Source organism: Coptis chinensis, chromosome 1 (assembly GCF_015680905.1).
Source record: "Coptis chinensis isolate HL-2020 chromosome 1, ASM1568090v1, whole genome shotgun sequence".
Lineage (NCBI taxonomy): Eukaryota > Viridiplantae > Streptophyta > Magnoliopsida > Ranunculales > Ranunculaceae > Coptis > Coptis chinensis.
The window spans coordinates 81316111-81338297 of record NC_141456.1 but is presented as its reverse complement, the minus strand read 5'-3'; the positions used below and the strand labels follow the sequence as shown (position 1 = coordinate 81338297).

Here is a 22187-nt window from a genome sequence, read left to right as displayed (position 1 = left end):
ATGGCTAATTTTTGTGGAAAGCGGTGGTTTCTGTCTATATTTAGCAATGGTATCACTGGATGTTTAACTTTGTGGCTTTATGTTTCTTAGGTTGTGTTATGGCGGGTACCTCTACGATTGGTAGGCTCTTCAGTTTCTATTTGGTTATCTAGTAAAAGAGCGGTGTGTAGTTGTTCTTGGTGGGGTAACTATAGGCATAGTTACCTTGTTATCAACCACTCTGCCCGAGCGGAGTGGTGATGGCATTTATCTTTATCACCTACATTTTCATATTCATTGCTAGTATTATCGGGTGACCTCAAAGGCTGTGTTTGTTGTTTTAGGATTAGGTATTGCGTTACACGAAAACACACCTTTGGGTTGGGCTTTATCTTGAGCCAACCGTTGGGTTAAATTATTAACGGATTGTAGAAGCTTTGTTGGTTAGATTGAGCCATGGTTTGGAAAAGTTTTTGGCTCACTTGTATGAAGGTGTCAAGGCGATCCGGTTGGGTGGGTGTAGTGTTCACGGGTGGTGTTCTTGGAACTATTTCCGTGAATTATTTATTGGTGGATTTTGATAGTTATTATTTACGGACGATACCTCTATTAGCATTATAATTATTATAATTACCTTGACCTTGTGCTTGACCTTGTCGAGGTTGCACTTGGTTGTTATAATTATTAAAATTACCCTGACTCGTCCTTGTCGTGAGTGGAGCTTGGTTAAAGCTGTCGTTAGCCTAACATATTGATTATTGTACCCTTGAGGTGTGACTTGTTGGTTATTCCTCCAACCGAAGTTGGGATTTTGTCTCAAAGGGTTAGGTTCACTATTAATGGAACAAGCATGTTCATAGGCTATAGGGGCGATGGGAATCGGGATGCTTTCGGGGACTCAACAGAAACTACATGGATTTGAATTTACATTCATGACGGGGATTGGCTTTTGTTGTACAGAAATGGCATCTACCTTTTTAGTAAGTGATTCGATTAGAGTTTTAAGCTCGGAATCGTGTTTAATTTCAAACATACCGTGCCCTTAAGCTGTTGAAGAACTAGGCCGAGCGGGGAATATCCTCACTACCCCCCAATTATTATTTAAGCTTAGTTTGGTCTTCTAAAATTTATAAGCCTCCGAGGCTCCTTTACTTAAGAAACTACCCCATTCATAATGTCAAGGACTTCTTTATGGTGATGTTGAAGTCCTTTGAAAAAGGCACGAACTAACGTGTCTTTTGCTGGGTTATGGTGTGGACACTCAATAAGCGGATCGGTGAAGCGATTCCAAGCCTCGAAAATGATTCATGAGGATTTTGTCGAAAAGAAATGAATCTTGGAAAGCATCTCATCCGTCTTTAAGGGTGGGTAAAATGTTCCATAAACAAATTGAACAAGTTTAGCCCACGAGTCCACGAATTAGAAGCTTGGGCGGTTAACCAAGACGCCTTATATCGGCTAAGGTGAAAGGAAATACCCTTAATTTAATATGTTCCGCACCAACCGTAGGATGGTGGAATGTTGTTAGGACTTGTTCAATCCTACGCGTGTCTTGATAAGGTTTTCATGGTCTAAACCATGAAAAAGCGGGTAACAAATTAAAAATATTTGGAGGGATTACTCAAATCCCCCGGGTCTGCTAGAGCGATGCAAGATTTGGGGCTATCGCTCAAGGCTTTGTAGAAGTCCGAGAGAGGAGTCTCTCTTTCTTCCCCATTATATCGGTGGTGTGTGTGATATAGTAGCTAGAGGTGTAGTTTGTGGTATACTAGATAGACTTGTTTGTTGATGTTGTTGTGTATTTACGTTAGGTGTTTTTGTTCGGCCAGACCTTAATCTCATGCAAGGCTAAGTCGAGCTTAACTAAACATGCAACACTCCAAACAATTCTGATGTACTAGTATAAACCTCTAACGAGGAGATCACGAGGTGTGGAAGAAAGGAATACCTGATTAAGTCCTTGCTTCACTTATGAATAGCGTCTTGTATGCAGCGTGTTCAGTGTATATAAGAGAATAAAACACTGAAAAACTTGACAACTTCGAAATTCGAATCAAACCGTGGAAATCCGGAAATTTCAGCTAAAAAGGCCATTTATATTAGGCGGCCGCTCTTTGTAAATTCGAAAGTCCAGTAACTTAGCGGGTGTCGCTCTCTTTGAAGCGTGGCTTCGGTGTATTGATCAAATTCCAAGAACATAGCGGTTCGCTCTCTCTTTGAAGCGTGGGCCTTCGATTATATTTTTTCTCGCGGAATTTTTCCAAAACTGAAACGGCAACCCGCGGTATGAATCAAACAAGGGTGGGTGGGTTTAATGGGACTTAAAAATAACTACTTCTACAAAGAAAACAATGCTAAAGTGCAACTAAGATGGCAGCGGCGCCATTTGATAAGAGTGAAATGAATAAAAGTAATGATGATAAATGTAATGAATATGATAAAAAATGAATAGTCTACCTACGAAATGAACTATGGATTCACAACGTAAGTAAACTAAACTTATACTTTTACTCTCAATTATCAAAGATTTCTACTCTCAATCCTATGAGATATAGTGGAGTAGATAAGTTCGTTCCACTCCTAGTGCTCTAGCATGGATGTTTTCTAATCTAACTAGTCGTTTTTAAGTCTATGAGAGTTTTACGAAGGGAATTATACTACGATGCAACTACCCACAAGATGCAACTAGTCGGGTTATCTAAATAATTATGGGAAGGCTACGTTGATTCTATGATAAGGAGTTATAGGGGATTGATTCCACCTTAACTCAACTTATCCACTAACGACGAATCGTCGTAATCCGATTGAATCGCTTCATGAGAACAATTGGTTATTCCTAATCCCTAATTATACATGGCATTTCTACCAATCATAACTAGCATGTGAACAATTAAACCCATTCTCATGGTGAACTAATCATTTCTAGAGTGGAATAGAAAATACGACGACTCTACGATAATCGGACTCAAGCTTTCATCAAGGCTTCACAACCCCCTCTAATGGAGGTTTAGCCTTGAATCATTCCACAATCATTTCCATTTAGATTAAAACTAAACATAATATAAAGCATTGAAATTTACTTAATTTAACAATAATGAAATCTAATTTAATGACTAAATTGAAATAAGGACATGAATTGAAATTAGATCTAGAATTGGATTGACAAAAATCGAAATTGATAAAGAATACTACTTTATTGATCTAATCAAATTGAAGAACAAGATCCAAGGGTTTAATCTAATAAAGGATTTGAAACTAATTAAATAAAACAATTAAATCTAGATCTAGAAGCTATTTTAATGGCTACTTTCTATTCTAAGCTATCTACCCTAATTCTCTACTATTTTATCTACCATTAACAAAGAATTAAGCTTTTGTTTTTATACATTCAGATCCAAAAATCGTGCATGGGCTTGGAGCCATGGTTTGGGCCAGAGAATCAGGCCCAAAACCCAATTCTTCGAATCAAAAAGGCCTCTTCAGCTGCAGTTGGCTTCCACAGACTTTTCGTCCACTTCTGCTCCTCTGATTGGATCAAGGCTTGGACCATTGCAAAGCTCTTTCCGAGCCGGTCGTTTTGACATAAGGTAGGCCTCAATCCAGGTCTGAGTCCAAAGATATGGCATTCGAAGTTCTCACGACTTTTTGCTCCTTTATCTCGCTAAAGTGGCACATTTCTCGCACATAATGGACATTGAAGCCCTGAAATGCATAAAAACACTTAATCAGTATTAACTCTTACTTATTATTCACATAATTGGTCTAACAGTATGATTATTAAGGGGTTAAAACTACAGTTTTGGGCTCTTATCAGAATTCAATCTAATTAAACTCCCCAATTAAGTGACATAAACCTGCAAGATTGAGCTATGAAGAAAATGGGGAGAAAATAGTTGTTAAAAAAAATTGAAAATTTATGCAAGATTAGAATTTGAAAGAAGGAGAAATAACTAACCCTCAAAGATTTCCCACTCCCAGTACCATAACCACCAATGCATCTCTTCCTTCTAAAACCTTCTTGATAATTTCAATTCCTTCTGTAACGGTCGAAATGAGGGCATTTAAGAAAACTGACCTTAAGTGTTGTTTACATCTTTTCTTCCATGTTGGCGTTCATTATAATGGTTTGTTGAGCAGAAGAAGAAGAGAAAGAGAGAGAGAAACTCAAGGGATTCTAGAAGTTGAACATAGAAAACTATGAATTGAACTGTAGTTCTGTAGTTTAGGCGAGAGGGATTAGTTCGAGGGACTGATTCCCAAAAGGAGAGTTCCAGAGTTAGGGTGGTCGCCTCCCTATTTTGGTGAGTGTCGAGATATTTGTTATAATTTCAATTATACTAGATAACTTCAAGCAATGGGGGCATAAGCGGAGGTGGAGAAGAGAGAGGGAGAGATGGGTTTGTGGTGGAGAGAGAGAGAGTTGGGTTTGAGAGAGAGAGGGAGAGGGAGAGGGCAATTGCTCGAGAATGAAGACAGACAGAAACCAACCAAAATACTTTTTGGGCCACATACCTCCTGTCGGCCAGAACGTTCGCTCCGCTCACTTGATTAGTTCAATGCGAGATATATGAAATTTAATACTAGTATACTGCATGGCAGTGGGGAGTGAGCGGAGCTACTGGGAGAGAGAGAGTTGGGTGAAGGAGAAAGGGTATTGGGGGCGAAGAAAAAATGAGAGAGAAGTTGAAGATAGACAGACATAAACCAACCAACTTGGTTTTTGTCCACATACCCCCCTTCTGCCAAGATCGTTCGCTCCGCTCACTCGATTATTTCAGTTCCACATTGGCGAGATAAATGAAATTTTCTATTATATCGGTTCCACACCACAGTGGTAAATTCCATATATTTTATCTCGGTTAAATAAGAGGCGAGATAACAGATTTATACTTAGAGTTAGTAACTAAGTTATGGGACATATAACATATTATCTCATTTATAGGACATATTATATCGCCTATCAACAGAACCGAGATAAGCCCAATTTTAGAACCAAGATAAAAAACCATTTTTTTAGTAGTGTAATTTCTTGGGTTTTCTAAAAAATTAGGGGGGCAACTGCCTCTTCCGCCCCCCCGTCTCCGTCCTTGCATGCCAGAAAATAGCTGACCATATGTGTGGAAGGTCCAATGTAATAAGAATATGTTTTGCAAATAGAATCAGTAAGGCACTAAGCCACCAAGGTCATTTACCATTCAGCACACACCAAAAATCATAACAACTTTCGTTTGTTATGCTCAAGTAGGTTGCATACTAAAAACGTATGGTATCAAACACATAAGACAAATTAAATAAACAAAGCATATACGCTCAACCATATTAACAATCAAACTATCAAAGTGAAATAGCAAATATTTATATTGGGCATCCATTATTTCTGCATATTTCCAATCACATAAGCTTACAAAAGTTACTCCCTTTAGCTTCACATAAATCATAAACCAAGGTACAAACAACAGATTGGAAATTATTGGCATGAGGCTATGAGCAATATTAGGATCAATTGGATATCAAACTAAAAAAATTATACACTTTTAAACCTCTGGAAATTCTTAAACACTTTTGAAATTTACTCCCTCCCTTTGTTTACAATATAAACATGTGACAAAAAGAGAAACTATCTAGAATTTTCTAAAAAATAGGCAAGCTAGGAGTGGATTTTACCTTATTAACTGCAACTGCATAACTTCAAATGACCTACACGCATAAATGCTGACAAAATAGAAAGAGAATATTTCCTTGGGAAATGAAGGTTAAGCTACTACTATGAAAATGAAAGATTTCTAAATTCAATGAAATGAGACAGACTCATATCCATAGGACATTTTATGAAGATACTTTATGGCATACAACTGAACAAAATATATACATAATTCAATCTAAAATGTATACTCATAAAACCATTGAGTTGCACTATAGAAAAAAAAATTGGGCGTTTGAAAAAAAAATTATACCTAGCACGCGTTTGGAATTTATTCTCCTTGATAATGCCACTTTTCAAGCTTTCACTATAAACTCATTCCCAATTCATGGGAGCCGAAATTCACAAATTAGTCGAATGTCACATTGTATCCTCTGTTTGGTAGGTTATGTTCGAATTATGTTGGGTAAGTTGTGTGGTTATTGTACTAAATATTTATATAACAAATAGATGTGTCATTCTAATGCAATGAGCACAACAAATCCACTATGCTCAGTGATGATATAAAAAGCAAAAATACAATACTACTATCAGGATGCACATTTGATCATACATCCTCTTCTCTATCATACGTTGTTCCACAACGATTAATGCAAATCATTCTGACTCTGGGGACAAAAACAGGATCCACCAACCCAATACCAATACGAAGATCCTATTAAATTAAAAACTATTAAATTGAAACCCCATACAATGATAAATTGTAATTTGAGACACCACCGATTTACCAAATTGAAGTTACTTCAGTAGCAACATAAATATGGGATCGAAGACACGAAAATCAAAACATAGAGATTGAATATAAAAAGAAATAGGCAACATATACCCGATCTTGGAGTTTCATAATCAATTAACCAAGAATTTGGCAAGTGCGGACTGATATTGCTATTTTTAAATCACCACCAATTTCGATTGACCAATTCAAGTTAGGGGGTCGAAAAAGTGGAGAGAGTGGCGCTCTTAGACAATTAACACCCTTCCAGCTGCTAGTGAGTAATACATAAGTCAGTAGTCACTTTAAAAAAACCTACCCAAATTTGAATATAACTTAAGAAATTTGTGGCACGAAATTAACATGTAAAACAACTTACATTTGCACACACTCAAGAGACAGAAGATGGAATTGCACCATGTGTTTAGACAATAAATATTTACGCATATAATCGCCTAATCGGCTTCAATCTTTGGCACCTACAATATTGCAATTACAAATAATTTTAAGATAACAAATAGATAAAACCAATAAGATAAATAAAAGAATGATAATTAGATGTGATAAACAAAACCAAAAAACAAAATAAGTAAACCAAAAAAACCAAAAACCAAAAACTAAACGAAAACATAAAAAGGTAAAAGATAGAACCTCCTTGTTGAGATATGTGTAGAATGAAGTGCAGAGAGGTAGTATAGTTGTTATAGAAGAAGCCAAAAGAACGGAATTTATATATTGGAATTGCACGAAAGAAGATGGAGTTGGTTAATGTCAAATCGAATAAATTTGGACATGGAGAAAAAAAAAATTGATGGAAAAAGGAAAGTCGTAATAATTGGAGAGGAATAAGGAGTAACATATGGGAATTTAAACATGGAAGAGAGAGATTTATTCTTCATTATTCCCATTTCAATTTTATTTCTAATAAATGCATTTACACCCATGAATTTCTTCATTAAGTGGAGACATTAAGGTTTTTTTTTATTTGCTGTAGAGGCTAGGATAATTAAAAAGTATAAATAAATAAAACGGAATATAATACCATGATGGAAGGATTAAATGGACTTTAATGTAATAATTTAGAAATTAATTGAGGGAGTGTTCAACGGAGGAGTAATATAGAAATTATTGTAAGTATCATTATCATTACTGGAGAGATTGGGTTATTTTTTTTATGAGACTATGAAAAATTAAAAATAAATAAACAAATTAAATAAAATGGAATTAAAATATTATTAAGAAATAATTAAATGATATTTAATTCATTTACAAACTATTTAATTTATTTACAAAATATTTAGTTCCTTAAGTAATACTTTTAAATGGCATTGAAAAAGAGTTTCAAAATACTCTAGATTGCACATCTGCCCAAATCTAATTCAGATCCCCATGCGATCCCGACCTCCCTTTGTCTTGCCATTGTGTTTTATTATATATAGGAGTTTCAAAATGCTCTAGATCGCACATCTGCCCAAATTTAACTTAGATCCCCATGCGATCCCGACCTCCCTTTGTCTTGTCATTGTGTTTTATTATACTAGCTTTCAAACCCGTCCTACGAATGGGTGTCGTTATATTAAATTATTCTAAAAAATATTAGCAACTATTCATAGCTATAAGATATGTAAATTATATTAATCACTAGTTCAAATTTCTTACACCACTCTCTATCAAAAGAAAGCACCAAAATTTGGTAAAACCCATCAATTTAATTTTGTTGTTGTGTTTAATAATAGAAGTTTTATTGAAATTTTGTGAGAATGTCTAATGTGGCAAAGATGATATTGAAGCTACTTAAATAGCAAGCCATTCACAATCATAATAAAATAATTATAATAAACATTACTTAAACAGTTTGACCAGGTTGACTCACAGTCAACAAACAGAAGTAGGACCAAAGCCTAATAAATTTGAAAAGTAGGACCAAAGCCTAATTTCGCTATTAATAGTAGGACCAAAGTCTAAATAACCCTTACTTAAAATACAAAACTATACTTGTCGAGATATTATATTCTCCCTATATATAATACAACTATGTTTCGAGGTTAGTTCAATGCATCTGCAACAAGTTTCCGATTTTACGTTAATTATTCTTTGAGGCTAGTTTAATGTAGTTGGATCTAGCTTCCGATTTCTCATTAACTATTCTTTGAGATTAATTCAATGTAGTTGTATCAAGTTTCTGATTTCTTGTTAATTATTCTTTGAGGTTAATTCAGTGCAGTTGCACCAAGTTTACAATTTCCCGTTAGTTATTCATTAAGGTTAATTCAGTGCAGTTCCATATAGTTTTCAATGTTTCATTAATCACTCTTTGAGATTAGTTAATTGCATTTGCATCAATAATGTTCCAATTTCCCGTTAATTGCTCTTTGAGGTTAGTTTAATACATCTGCATCTAGTTTTTGATTTCCCGTTAATTATTTTTGGAAGTTAGTTCGCATCTAGCTTCCAATTTTCGGTTATTTATGCTTTGAGGGTAGTTCGATGTAGTTACATCCGGTTTCCGATTTCCAGTTAACTATTCTTTGAGGTTATTTCAAGGCAATTGCATCCAGTTTCTGATTTTCCATTAAATATTCATCAAGGATATTGCATCCAATTTTTGATTTCCCAGCTTGTTAGTTAATATATGATTTTAGTTTAATGCAGTTGCATCCAGTTTTCGATTTTCCGTTAATTATTCTTTGAAGTTAGTTCAATATAGTTGCATCCAATTTCCGATTTCCTGTTAATTGCTTTTTGAGGTTAGTTTAATGCATTTGCAGCAAATTTTCAATTTCCCGTTAATTATTTTTTGAGGTTTGTTCAATGCAATTGCATCAAATTTATGATTTCCTATTAATTATTCATTGAGGTTAGTTCAGTGCATTTGCATCCATTTTTTGATGTTTTTATATTCGTTAATTAGTATTTAGATTAGTTTATTGCATTTACATCCAGTTTCTGATTTCTTATTAATAACTCCTTGATGTTAATTCAATATATCTACATCTAGTTTATGATTTTTTATTATTTATGCTTTGAGGTTAGTTCGATACAATTTCATCCGGTTTCTGATTTCCCGTTAACTATTCTTTGAGGTTATTTATATTTCAATGCATTTGCATCAATTTTCTGATTTCCCATCAATTATTGTATGAGGTTAGTTCAATGCAGTTGTATTTGGTTTTTGATTTCCTGTTAATTATATTTTGAGGTTAGTTCAATGCATTATTTGCATCCAGTTTCTGATTCACTGTTAATTATTATTTGAGGTTTATTTGTAGCATTTTTGCATACCGTTTCCGATTTCCCATTAAATATTTTTCAAGAATTTGCATCCAATTTCTAATTTCCCATTAGTTATTTTCTGACGTTATTTTAATGCAGTTGCATCAAGTTTCCGATTTCTAGTTAATTACTTTTTGAGTTTAGTTTATTGCATTTGCATAAAGTTTCCGATTTCCCATTTATTACTCTTTGAGCTCAGTTCAATGTATTTGAATCCACTTTTTGATTTCCTTTTAATTATCCAATGTGGTGTGTAATACCAACTTTCTACTTATCCATCTGTAGTGTCCTTCCAAACATGACATAAAAATAACTTAATTATGCTTGATTTACTATATGGGATCATCAAAGATTATCCAGTTCTTGATTTCCCGTTAATTATTCTTTAAATTATATACCTGACTCACTATGTGGGATCTTCAAAAATTATCTACGAACGGGTCCTGTCATATTAATTATTCTAAAAAATATATGCAACTATATATGCATAACTATTATATACAAATATTATATTGCTCACTCATCCAAATTTCTTATAACATGAAAACCCCACGTACTCTCTATTAAAAAAAAATAACTCGCCATTGATAAAAACCCTTCAACTTCATTTTTTTGTTTAATAATAGAAGTTTGATTGAAGTTTTGTGAGATTGTCTAATAAGACGAAGTTCATATTAAAGTTACTTGAATAGCAAGGTGTTCCCAATTATACGAAAAAAGATAAAATAAACACCGTTTTAAATGCAAAACTATACTTATCGAGACATTCCCACAACATATAACACAACTATATTTTAAGGTTAGTTCAATGCATTTGCATCCAATTTCTGATTTTCTGTTATTTATTTTTTGAGGTTAGTTCAATACAGTTGCATCCAGTTTTCGATTTCTTGTTAATTATTCTTTGCAGTTAGTTTAATGCATTTGCATCCAATTTCCAATTTCCTGCTAATTATTCTTCAAGCTCAGTTCAATGCATTTGCATCCAGTTTCCGATTTCTTGTTTATTATTCAATGAGGTTGCATTTACATCTAGTTTCTGATTTCCCGTTAATTATTGTTTGAGGTTAGTTCAATAAATTTGCATCTAGTTTCCGATTTTTTGTTAATTATTTTTTGAGGTTAGTTCAATGCATTTGCATCCAATTTATTTTTTGAAATTAGTTAGTGTAGTTGAATCTGGTTTCCGATTTCCCTTTAATTATTTTTAAATATTAGTTTCACGCATTTACATCCTGTTTCCAATTTATAATTATTTTTTTTCAGTTAGTTCAATACAGTTGCATCCAATTTCCGATTTCCCGTTAATTTAATCTCTGAGGGTTAGTTCAATGTATTTCCATCCAGTTCCCGATTTTCCGATAATTATTTTTTGGTGTTAGTTCAATGTATTTGCATCCAATTTTTTATTTATTGTTAATTATTCTTTGAGGTTAGTTTAATGCAGTTGTATCAATATTCTGATTGTCTATTAATTAATTTTTAAGATTAATTTAATGCTTGCATGTGCATCCAATTTCTGATTTTCCGTTAAATATTATTTGAGGTTAGTTCGATGCATTTGTATCTAGTTTTATGTTTCTTGTTAATTGTTCTTTGAAGTTAGTTTCATGCAGTATTATATATATTTTAAAATATTTGTTATTATTGTTTTTTTTAAAATTGCTATAATATATTTTGTGATGTTATTTTTTGTATAATTTAATTTTCCACATATAATTTGTTTTGGTTTGGTTTGGTATATAATCTATTTAAGCCAATGTCTGTTTTAACTGAATCTCGTTACTTCGCTAAAATTGGGAATTATAAAATTCATAAATTTAATTAGAATATGTCGTAATTATTGTGACATGTGGTTTTTAAAATCCTTAATTATGACTAAATGTATAAATCCCACAGTGGATAACACCTCAAATTGATCCAACTTTATTTGTTATGCCCATATATATAGTGCATACAATACAATTTTATTTGTTTTTGGTGTACACTATTTTATTTTATGATTAGTTTACTTTTTTTTTTCCTTTTTTCCCAGTCACATGTGTGGTTAACAAATGCATAAAGTAAATGTTCAAGCAACTCAATTCATTTTTTCCTTTGTTCTTTCATAGTTTCATTATCATTTTCTAGAAAGAAACTTTGTTATGTTAAACTTCATCTGAGATTAGTGTGGAAGCTATTCTTTGTGGCGTAAGGGTTTTAAGAAAATCGTTTTGGTTGAAAATATTGTTTTTTGCAATTTAGTTTTTTTTTTTTCTGTAATTAGCTATATTGTTTAGGAAAAGTTGAAGACTCTGTGAAACTCTAGATGGGATTTAGAAAAAACTAAAGTCTCTGAAAGTGCTCTAAAAAATAGATCGGTGAGGGTATAACTATAATATATATCTAAGAATTTGGAATTTCTATTTTTTTGTAATTAGTATTAGTGTTTACAAAAATTTGGAGACTCTATGAAGTCCTTGAAAAATAGAGCCAAGAGGGTATAACTATAATATATATCTAAAGATATCTATTATAATAAGGATCTTTTAGTATTACCCTCCTACTAGATGGGTCAATTAGGATTTACCCCAACTAGATGGGGAAATTAGGGTCTCCCCCCTGAATACATACAAAAAAAAAAGTCAACTTAGGTTGACCGTGTTTTTTTTTGTGTGTACTCAGGGGGGAGACCCTAATTTCTCCATCTAGTTGGGGGAAATCCTAATTGGCTCATCTAGTAGGGGGTAATACTAGTTAACCCTTATAATAAAGCACAATGGCAGGACAAAGGAAGGTCGGGATCGCATGGGGATCTGAGTTAGATTTGGGCAGATGTGCGATCTAGAGCATTTTGAAACTCCTTTTCAATCAATGACTGTAAAGGAATGTGCTTCTAAACTTAATGAACTAGCTATCTAGAGTGGGATTTGCCATTGTATTAATTTTTTGTTGAATGACTTTAATCAGTTACGTTTTTGTATAGGCCCAATTACGAAAAGGATGCTAGGTCAGCGGACGTCATATGGGAGTCAGAGTAATATGATAGAGCAGGAGCATAGGAACCAAGCCAGGGAAAGGACCAGGCCAACGGGACACTGAGTGGGGTGCATCTTAGTAATATAAACTGGGAAGTATGCAATCCTAGCCGAGAAACACTAGATCGCGGACGTGGCAAGTGTACGGCAAGAAGGGGATCAGTTGGATGGGAGGACAGCTGGACGGTCAGGAAGTGAGAAGAAACCAGTATAAAGAGAAGGAGATGGGAAGAGAAAATAAGAGGCCGCACAGTTAGAGAGAAAAGAGAAGATTGTGAGTCCATTATTTCAGAGCGATTGAACAATGGAGTTTTTAGGTCAATACATTTGGCGCCGTCTGTGGGGAAAGAACAAAGGCAAAGTAGAGATGGCACTACCGAAGAAACAAGTAGGCAGACCGAAGAGAGTGGCAGTGCAGGAACCAACACCAGAGGCAGTGATTGATGAAGAAGGAGGCAGGAGAGAGGATCTGGAGACAGAGGAGACACGGCTTATGAGGGAAAAGATCGGGAGGCTAAAAGAGGAGAATGATGGGTTGAGAAGAGAAAGGGAAAGAGAAGAAGAAGGTACGGGCGGGGAGGCAAATGATAGCTCTGAGGAGGAAGAAGAGGAGCCAAACCTCGTGGAAAATCCAGTGGCCGGCTTGACAATCGAACAGGTGCAAGAGATGATAGACAAGGACAGAGAAGCGAACTAGCAAAAGGGGAAAAGTCGCGGAGGAGCGGCCAGCCAAGTGGTGGTGGGGCTAAATCGCAACCCTTTGGAGGACGACATTTGGGCTTCGGAGGTCCCAAAGCGCTTTAGTCAACCTCGATTCAAGAGGTACGATGGGAAAGGAGACCCAGCGGACCATATCCACCACTTCAGGCAACAGATGCCGCTATGGCAAGAGCCGCGATATGATGGATTGCGATGCATGATGTTCCCGGCCAGTTTGAAAGGCGGGGAGTCGAATTGGTACTATCGGTTGCCGGCGGGGAGCATAAGGAATTTCCAAGAGTTGGAACAGGCCTTTGTAGACCATTGCATACACCAGAAGAAGCGTGCGGTGGACATCGCGGCCTTGTTCAACGTGAGACAGAGGTCGGCCGAGACAGTAAGAGAGTATCTATGTCGGTTCAAGGCTGAGACATTGAAGGTCGAGAATTTGGATGAAAGGACCGCAGTTATCGCATTTGAGCGAGGGTTGCGTATAAGGACGGGAGTGCACCAGTCGGTCGCGAAGAATGAGATTGCAACATTGCACGAACTATATCCACGGGTAGAGAAATATATCAGGTATCACTACTAAAAAAAGGGCTTTCTATGACGGCTATTTTTTTTCTACCTTGACGACTTCCGTATAACCCGTCATTATTTCTAACTCACCATTAATTTTATGACGCTTGATGTCAAATGTTGACGGTTATAGGTCATGCGTCATAAATATATGTGATGTTTTTTATCAATGTGTCAAGTTAGTGACTAACAATTGTATACTTATCGTTCATTTTATGACGCATGATGTTAATGTTGACTGTTATACGCTAGCCGTCATAAATATCTTTGACGCGTTTTTATTAATGTGTCAAGTTTGGTGTCTAATTTATGAGTTCATTCTCACAAACGCCAAGTAAAAATTGTCTAACTTTTTCCTTCCGCACTAACCGGTGTTTAATTAATTGTCTAACCATTTGGGAACAATTAAAAACGAAACCATTGTAACCGACCGGTCGAAAGTGAACTCAGAATATGAATAATTGGGTTAAGTCTCGGGTCAGTAATAGTATACCCATAGTTCGTGATTCCGAACGAAACTTCGGAATTCTGCCCGGAATTTCGGTTTTTCAAAAAAACGGAATTCCAAATAAAGAGTCGAAATATCTGAAATTTCGAATGTGATAGGGGTCGAAATTTAATGAATTTTGGATTTTGGATTTGTCGGAATTCCGAGAATTCCGAAATTCCAAAAATTCTGAAATTCCGAAATTCCAAACTATGAGTATACCCAATTCTTAATAACCAAACTTTTTTGTTTTGGTAACTCAATAACCAAACATCCCAAATAACCAAAACTGTGATCATACAACTTGGTCGGTTTAACTGAAAAGAACCTCCTACCGATACATTCTTGCGAACCAAAATTGAATCTCACGGTACTCTCTAGACGAGTATATGTTGTGATCATACAAGATTTTCCGCCGTACGAATGCTTTCTCTCCTCCTCGGCTGATGATCAATGAAAATATGGTGGAACTAGCAGATCGAGATCGGCGCCACATCGCATTAGTTTTAGTTGGCTTGCAAGAGCTGTTCGGTGAAAGGTAGCTATAGGGGAAAGCAGAAGTAAGGGAAGCAACGCTTCGGGTAAGCAGCTGTAAAGTAAACCTGAAGTCGACTACGACTTGTAAGGTAAGCAGCTCAGTTATCTTTAAAGTTATTTTATGATGGGAGAGTTGAGAGAAACCAAAAAATAAAAATAAAAAAGCATGGTGGGTGTTAAGGACATGGTTGAAGGGTCAATCCCTTTCTATAGACTGCCAATATATCTCTTTTACTTTTCTTTTTCCGAATACAAGAAATAGGTTTCAGATTCGAGATTGGCACCAGATAAAATTTTGTTTGAAACGTTTCTTACTCCTCTGTACGTTGATATGATCTAGAACTACATGAAATTAATGAAAACAGACCTAGAAGAACAAAAGTACAATGTCCCACCCATATTTCCTAAGCTGTACAAACAAGTCCCATCTAACCAAGAATGCTCAAAAGGAACATCTTAAATTTCTCAAACACCTAAGTCCATATCCCTTGCTATATGGAGGACGTCCATAGAGGACACTTTCTGGAGAATTATTTCTTTTCGTTTCTTACTTAAGTATGCAATTCTTGTGATATACTGATATGTTTATCCCCTTAAAGTTTGTTTAGTTAGTGGCATTTCGAAATTGGTGCCATAGTCTTTTTGGTACTTCCTGTTTGCATGCTGTACCTCCTTGGTAGTCATATATTTGATGCATTTGTGCAGTTGATGAAATTAAAATGCCATAGATGTATTGGTGAAATTGACTATGATGTTCTATATTAAGTGCACACTACTTGATTGTTTTATATCTGAGAAGCTTCCAATCCCTTTCTCCCCTTGCTCGTTGTCTTCTCTGTACTATCTGTGACCAGTGTGCTATAGGTTTTATAGGCTTGTTTGTTGGTATTACCTCTTCGGACTTATATTTTACTGGTTTCAAGATGTGTCTGAGTTAATTGATCTTGGTTCTGGACTTCTGGTATTGATTGGACAGGCGGTCCTGGTAGTGGAAAGGGCACCCAATGTACAACTGTTGTCGAGCACTTTGGTTTCACTCATCTCAGTGCTGGTGATCTTCTTCGAGAAGATATCAAATCAGGTTCCGCGAATGGGTAAGAGTCTATGCTCAAGTCACCTATGCTACTGTCAGTACAGGAAAGTTATTTTTAAAGTGGAAAACTATGATATATCCTTTGATGATGTTGGCTAAATGCCAAATTTAGATGGATATGCTAGATAGAGAAGACTCACTATGGATACTGCTCTTATTGGACTAAGCAGTGTAATTCATCAAACCTCTAATGCCAGCCATCGTCTGTAATAGCATAAATTAGGTGTCTACGAATTGGTGCCATCACCACTGATGGGCTCAACATTTATATGCTAAAACCTAAGTCACATTGACATGGACACGTGTGTCGGTGTCCTACACAGATTCGGAGTGTCAGCTGTCCAACACGGGACCTATACAAATAGGACAAGGGGACACACAGCTAATTAAAATGAAAACTATTACTATTCTTTAGTTACACAACTAATTATTGGGCTCAAAACCTTACAAAATGTTTCCTTACAAATCAATAACTATGAAAGTGACATATCATCGAAGTCAGAATCTGTTAATAGATTAATTTCTTAGTCATTTGGAATATAGAAAAACCCTAGTTTGAAGTAGTATGCACAGCTTGTCCGTGTCTTCGATATGAGTGTCTGTTGTATGCCTGTGTGTCGGACACGGATTTTTCAGAATATGAAGTATCCGTGTTACTTTGCGTTAAAATTGATTGAGTCAGGCGCTAACAACAATGATCACAAAAAGGAAGATCTGATGCTAAGATCACTTAATACTGTTTTCATGTTTCCTGGGGAATTTATAATAAAATCTGTTACATTCTCGAAAAATATGTAGTCCTGATGAATTCAATGGCTGCTGTTCAAGACGGCCTGATGGAAGTGGTTTGCACTTGGCGCTGACAACTTATCATGTAACTTTTCAATTAGTACTTCCTATCACTCAATGATTTTGCAAAAACATGATGACATGTTTCTTAAAAAGTTTTTATCTTTAATTTTATTTTTGATTTTTATTTTACACTTGTCTACAATGCTGTCTTTGTGTGTATATGCTGCTGTGTTTGTTGGGAACCATCCTTATGGATCCGTTATAGGAAGCCACTCCCCTGGCTTTGACGAATTAAATTACAGTTTTCCCTAATACACCATCCTTTTCTTAAACTGTGGGATTCTAAGTGTCTTTCCTTGCCACAGTACCATGATACAGAACATGATAAAGGAAGGAAAAATTGTCCCTTCAGAGGTCACTGTGAAGCTTCTCCAACTGGCAATGCAGGAAAGCGATAATGACAAATTCCTTATTGATGGATTCCCCCGTAATGAAGAGAACCGTGCTGCATTTGAGAATGTTGTAAGATTATTGCTTCTCTAGTAGGTCCACATGATCAAATATAAATGAAAAATGACAAGAGAATGAAAATGAAAATGGAACTTGCACTGAAGGAACAATTTATCTTGAATTATCATTATCACTAAGCACACATCCCATGCTTCCAAAATGCAATGTTCCAAATTTACAATGAAATTACCTAAAAAAGATGTTGTGCTTAATTTGTTAAATATTGTTAGTGGAAAGTGCTGACTTATCCAACTAATTTCTTTGTAACTCTTAGTTTCCTTCCTTGAATTATCTCACAGACGGGTATCGTGCCAGAATTTGTACTCTTTTTTGACTGTTCAGAAGAAGAGATGGAGAAGTTTAATTTCTGGGCAGGAACCAGGTTTTTGAAATGAAGCTCTTTGTTAAACTCTTTATCTATTTTAATTGTCACCTGTTTCCAAGCTATTTTTTCTACTGATCTTTCTCTATTAAAAATTGTATTATTGAAAGTCTCTCTTTTTGAGGATTGAAGGGAAGGGTTGATGATAACATTGAGACAATAAGGAAACGGTTTAATGTTTTTGTGGAATCCAGTCTTCCTGTGATCGAGCACTATAGGTCTAGGGAGAAGGTACATGTGGTAAATTCTTGTTCAAGCTTCCTTCTTGACCAACTCTGCAGCTTCGTAATGCAAAATCTCATTATTATTATTATTTTTTTTAATTAGATTGATGCTGGAAAGCCTATTGAAGATGTTTTCAAGACTGTCAAAAACATTTTTACGGTAAATGACATTTTTGGTATTTTACACTTCACTGTCTGTTAATTTATAGATCTGTTACTCTGATCATGAGTAAAAAGGCTGTAGTTCCCACATACGTATCCAACGTTAAGCGTTGGAGTATCTTCACAGGGATAAACAGGTGCTCCCATAACACAAGAAAAGGCGTACGGGCAAGTTAAGAACAATTTAACGTGAATGAAGCACACTCTGAGTGGTACAACGGTTCATTTACCTATTTATTTTAATTTCAACTTTATTCCTTCTAAGAGCATGTTGTAATAATTTATTATTTATTTATTGTCTTTAAGAATGAATCCATATTAGAATGCATCCATTAGGTAGGAATTATGACGTTGATGAGCATTCTAAGTGTGAAAGACCGATCTAGAGTAAGAGATTGGTTTCGGGGCACTGCAACTACTTGATTTAACTGGCATTTGTCGAGATGGTTAAGTAGTCGAGCCACTTAATCAATATCTTTTAGTAGTTGGGTTTAAAGTCGAGGTTTTAATATATGAAATGGAAGTATATTATTTGATTTTCAAGTTAGGACAGTTGTAAATTTATGAAATGTTGGAAATACGAGGGAAACTCGTCGAAATTTCTTTGAACGCAATGTTCAAAGGGGTGTTTTATATTTTAGTTCTAGTTGGACTCATGTGAGTCAAAACCGCCACGCCTTGGTTTATTAGATGGTTGAATATTTGGATCGAAGTTCTTTTATCCTAATATTCAATTGTCCTAAAAATCGGCGCTACACATATGATACATGACCAAAGGATTTCCTAATTGTTATTTTATTTTTCGCTTTGTCGAGATAAGTAGTCTTTATTAGTAGAATGCATGCCTAGTGCTTACCAAATTTCATCTAAGTTCAATATTAAGTTTCAATTTAAGATTGAAGTCTATCTAAACTCATTGTTAAATGAAACAGCAACGATGTGGCATTTGTTTGTTGCCTTGAAGAATGGAGGTGGTCTATACTACATCTACTTGGGAATTTTCTAACAAGATTTTCTTTCTAGCTAGTTGTAAGTTCAATGTAATGTATGTTTTTTGTATTGTATTTTTCTTTTGGAGGAAAATGTAAGTACAATGATAGAATGAATACTATATTCTATAATAGGAGTGATGGTGTACATGTGCATTTTATGGAGCAATTTGTTTTTTTAAATGTGTTGTTATTATGCAGTATATTTGGCGGGAAAAATATAATAATAATATATATATTTTTTTTTAAAAAAAGAAAAAAAAAAAGATGACGGTTTTAGAAGAACTATCATAGGGTAAACTATTTGTTGACGTTTTTTGTTCTATAAAATGACTGCTTCCAAAGAGTCAATGGTCATTTCTTGACGGTTTGCAACTATAATTTATGACGGTTACATATGAGGTGTCATAGTAAAATTTACCTACAATGACGCTTTAAAGACTAATATATGTCATAATGGGAGGAACTTTTAAGACGTCTTTCTATGAACTGTCATAATTTTAATGACGGTTTTGGTTGACTTTTTATGACACCCCCAGTAATGACGGCTAGTTTTTCAATCAGAAAGTGCCATGATATGTATTTCATGACAACTAAAAGCTGTCATAAAAAGCCCTTTTTTTAGTAGTGTATGAGGACACTTTACCGAAGAGAATAGGGAAAGTTGTTTTGTCTTTGGAGAAAGATAGGGAGCAGCGCAGGGAAGGGGCCTCGAAAAAGGAAAGCGGGGGGTACCGCGGTTACCCCCCAAGGGTTGAAAGAGTATGGGAAGGGATTCGATGTGAGAATAGAGAAAGGAAGCCATACCGGGAGACAGAGGTGATTCCATTGAATAGACCATTGAGAGAAATATTGTCTTTGATTAAAAACTTGCGGGGATATGAAGGACCGCAGAACACACCTATAGAGCTGCCGGATAAGCCTTTCTGCGCATATCACCAGATGCGAAACCATGAGACTGATGACTGTTACGCTTTGAAGTGGATGGTTCAGAGATTGGTGGAGAAGGGCCAGATGAAGGAGTTTGTGAGGGATGCGCAGAATGATGAGCGCTTGTCGCGACAAGATCAGTTATTGGGGACTATACATGTGATCTTCAGTGGAGAGGTACTAAGTCATAATGCACATAGAGATAGGGTAAGAAGGACCACGAGCATCCAACAGATCAATGACAGGACTGATATGCCACGACCAAAATGGGGGTCAGCCGAGGACAAAGACACGATCACCTTCAGCAAGGCAGATTTACGGGAAGTGGACTCCCCCCATGAGGACGCGTTGGTTATCACAGTGGTGATGGGCAATTACCTGGTGAAGAGAGTGTTAGTGGATTGTGGCAGTGCGGTGGATCTGTTGTTCAAAGGAGCTTTGGAAGAAATGGGAATGGATCCTAGGCAACTAAGGCCTCCGTGCACTAATTTATACGGGTTCAATGGAAGTATGACAGAGCCTTTAGGGGAGCTCTTGTTGCCAGTAACAACAGGACTGGTGACAGTATTCGCACGGTTCATGGTGGTAGATTTTGCCTCGTAATACAACGCTATATTGGGGAGGAGATGGATTCATGAAATAAAGGTCGTCCCATCTACGTACTATCTAGTGATACGGTTCCCTACTCCAACGGGCACGTATGAAGTCCGCGACAATCAGGTGACGGCCAAGAACAGTCATAGGGGAACAGTGAAACGATTGGTACACGAAACAGAAGAGGAAAGTTCCCACCGAAGGAAAAGGCAGGCATAGCAATTATAGAGTGCCCTCGCGGAGAGTAAGTTGGAACCTGCGGAGGGTACAAAGACGCTGGATGAAATTGAAGTGGTGAATATAGGGGATGGGGAGGAAGAAAGGCTCACATCAGTAGGATCCAGTCTGCCGGATGACTGGAAGAGTAAGTTAATACAGTTTTTGTCGGAGGATAGGGGTGTGTTTACTTGGACAATTAAGGACGTTACGGGATTAGACCCAAAATTTGCATGCCATAGGTTGCACATGAGAGAAGATGCCAAGATGGTAAGGCAGAGGATGCGGAGCATAAGACCAAAGTATGCGGAAGACATTCGCAAAGAGGTATTGCGGTTGAAGGGAGCTGACATAATACGGGAGATGGAGTTCACCGATTGGCTATCCAATATAGTCGCGATACCTAAAAAGAATGGCAAGGTACGTATGTGCGTTGATTTCACGGATGTGAATAGAGAGTGCCTGAAAGATAGCTACCCCATGTCGTGGGTAGATGAGTTGGTGGATAGGACCGCAGGGTACAAGGTATTCTTATTCATGGACGCGTCTATAGGGTACAACCAGGTTCGATGTATGGGCTAGATCAGGAGAAAACAACATTTGTGGTAGAAGGCGGCACATATTGCTATACAAGGATGCCATTCGGGTTGAAGAATGCTGGAGCCACATTCCAAAGATTGGGGGAGAAGATGTTTGAGAGCAAGATTCGAAAAGGAATTGAGATATACATAGATGATATGGTGGAGAAAAACATGTCGGAGGAAGAGTATTTGGAGGGCTTATGGGAGACATTCAGTATACTACGGAAGTATAATTTGAAGTTGAATCTAGAGAAGTGCACTTTTGGAGTGACCACGGGCAAGTTTTTGGGCTACATTGTGACTCATCGAGAAATAGAGGCCAACCCTGAGCAGATAAGAGCCTTGATAGAAATGCCATCCCCACAGAATGTAAAGGAGGTACAACGGCTGGTAGGAAGGGTGGCGGCGTTGAATAGGTTCATTTCCAAATCATCTGACAAATGCAGGCCATTGTACCGACTGTTGAGAAGTACCCCGGATTTCTTATGGACCGAGGAGTGTGAAGAGGCATTTCAGGAGTTGAAGGGTTACTTGGGCAAGGCACCTTTATTATCCCGGCCAGAAGAAGGGGAGAAGTTGTACTTGTACTTAGGGGCCTCCGAGTACGCGGTAAGTTCGGTATTGGTCCGCCTCGTGGACAGGGTGGCGAAACCGGTGTATTTTCAAAGTAAAACATTACTGGACGCAGAGACGCGGTATAGCATAATCGAGAGGTATGCCTTGGCACTAA

The 22187-nt window shown here is 36.4% G+C and overlaps 1 protein-coding gene and 1 pseudogene across 2 annotated transcripts; both read left to right on the top strand.

The window, feature by feature from the left end:
• Positions 1-13049: 13049 nt before the first annotated feature.
• On the top strand, positions 13050-18592 carry LOC147525413 (UMP-CMP kinase 3-like; annotated as a pseudogene). Its single transcript, XR_015205498.1, has 8 exons — positions 13050-13340; positions 14986-15028; positions 15961-16078; positions 17235-17391; positions 17679-17761; positions 17894-17992; positions 18089-18145; positions 18256-18592. The product of XR_015205498.1 is annotated as a UMP-CMP kinase 3-like (transcript).
• A 1486-nt stretch (positions 18593-20078) lies between these two features.
• On the top strand, positions 20079-20669 carry LOC147525412 (uncharacterized). Its single transcript, XM_086579330.1, has one exon. It carries the CDS (start codon positions 20079-20081, stop codon positions 20667-20669), a length of 591 nt encoding a protein of 196 aa, XP_086435456.1.
• The last annotated feature ends 1518 nt before the right edge of the window (positions 20670-22187 follow it).

Coding starts and splice junctions, on each gene's coding strand:
- LOC147525412 (XM_086579330.1), top strand. CDS start 20,079: ATGCGAAACCATGAGACTGATGACTGTTACGCTTTGAAGTGGATGGTT.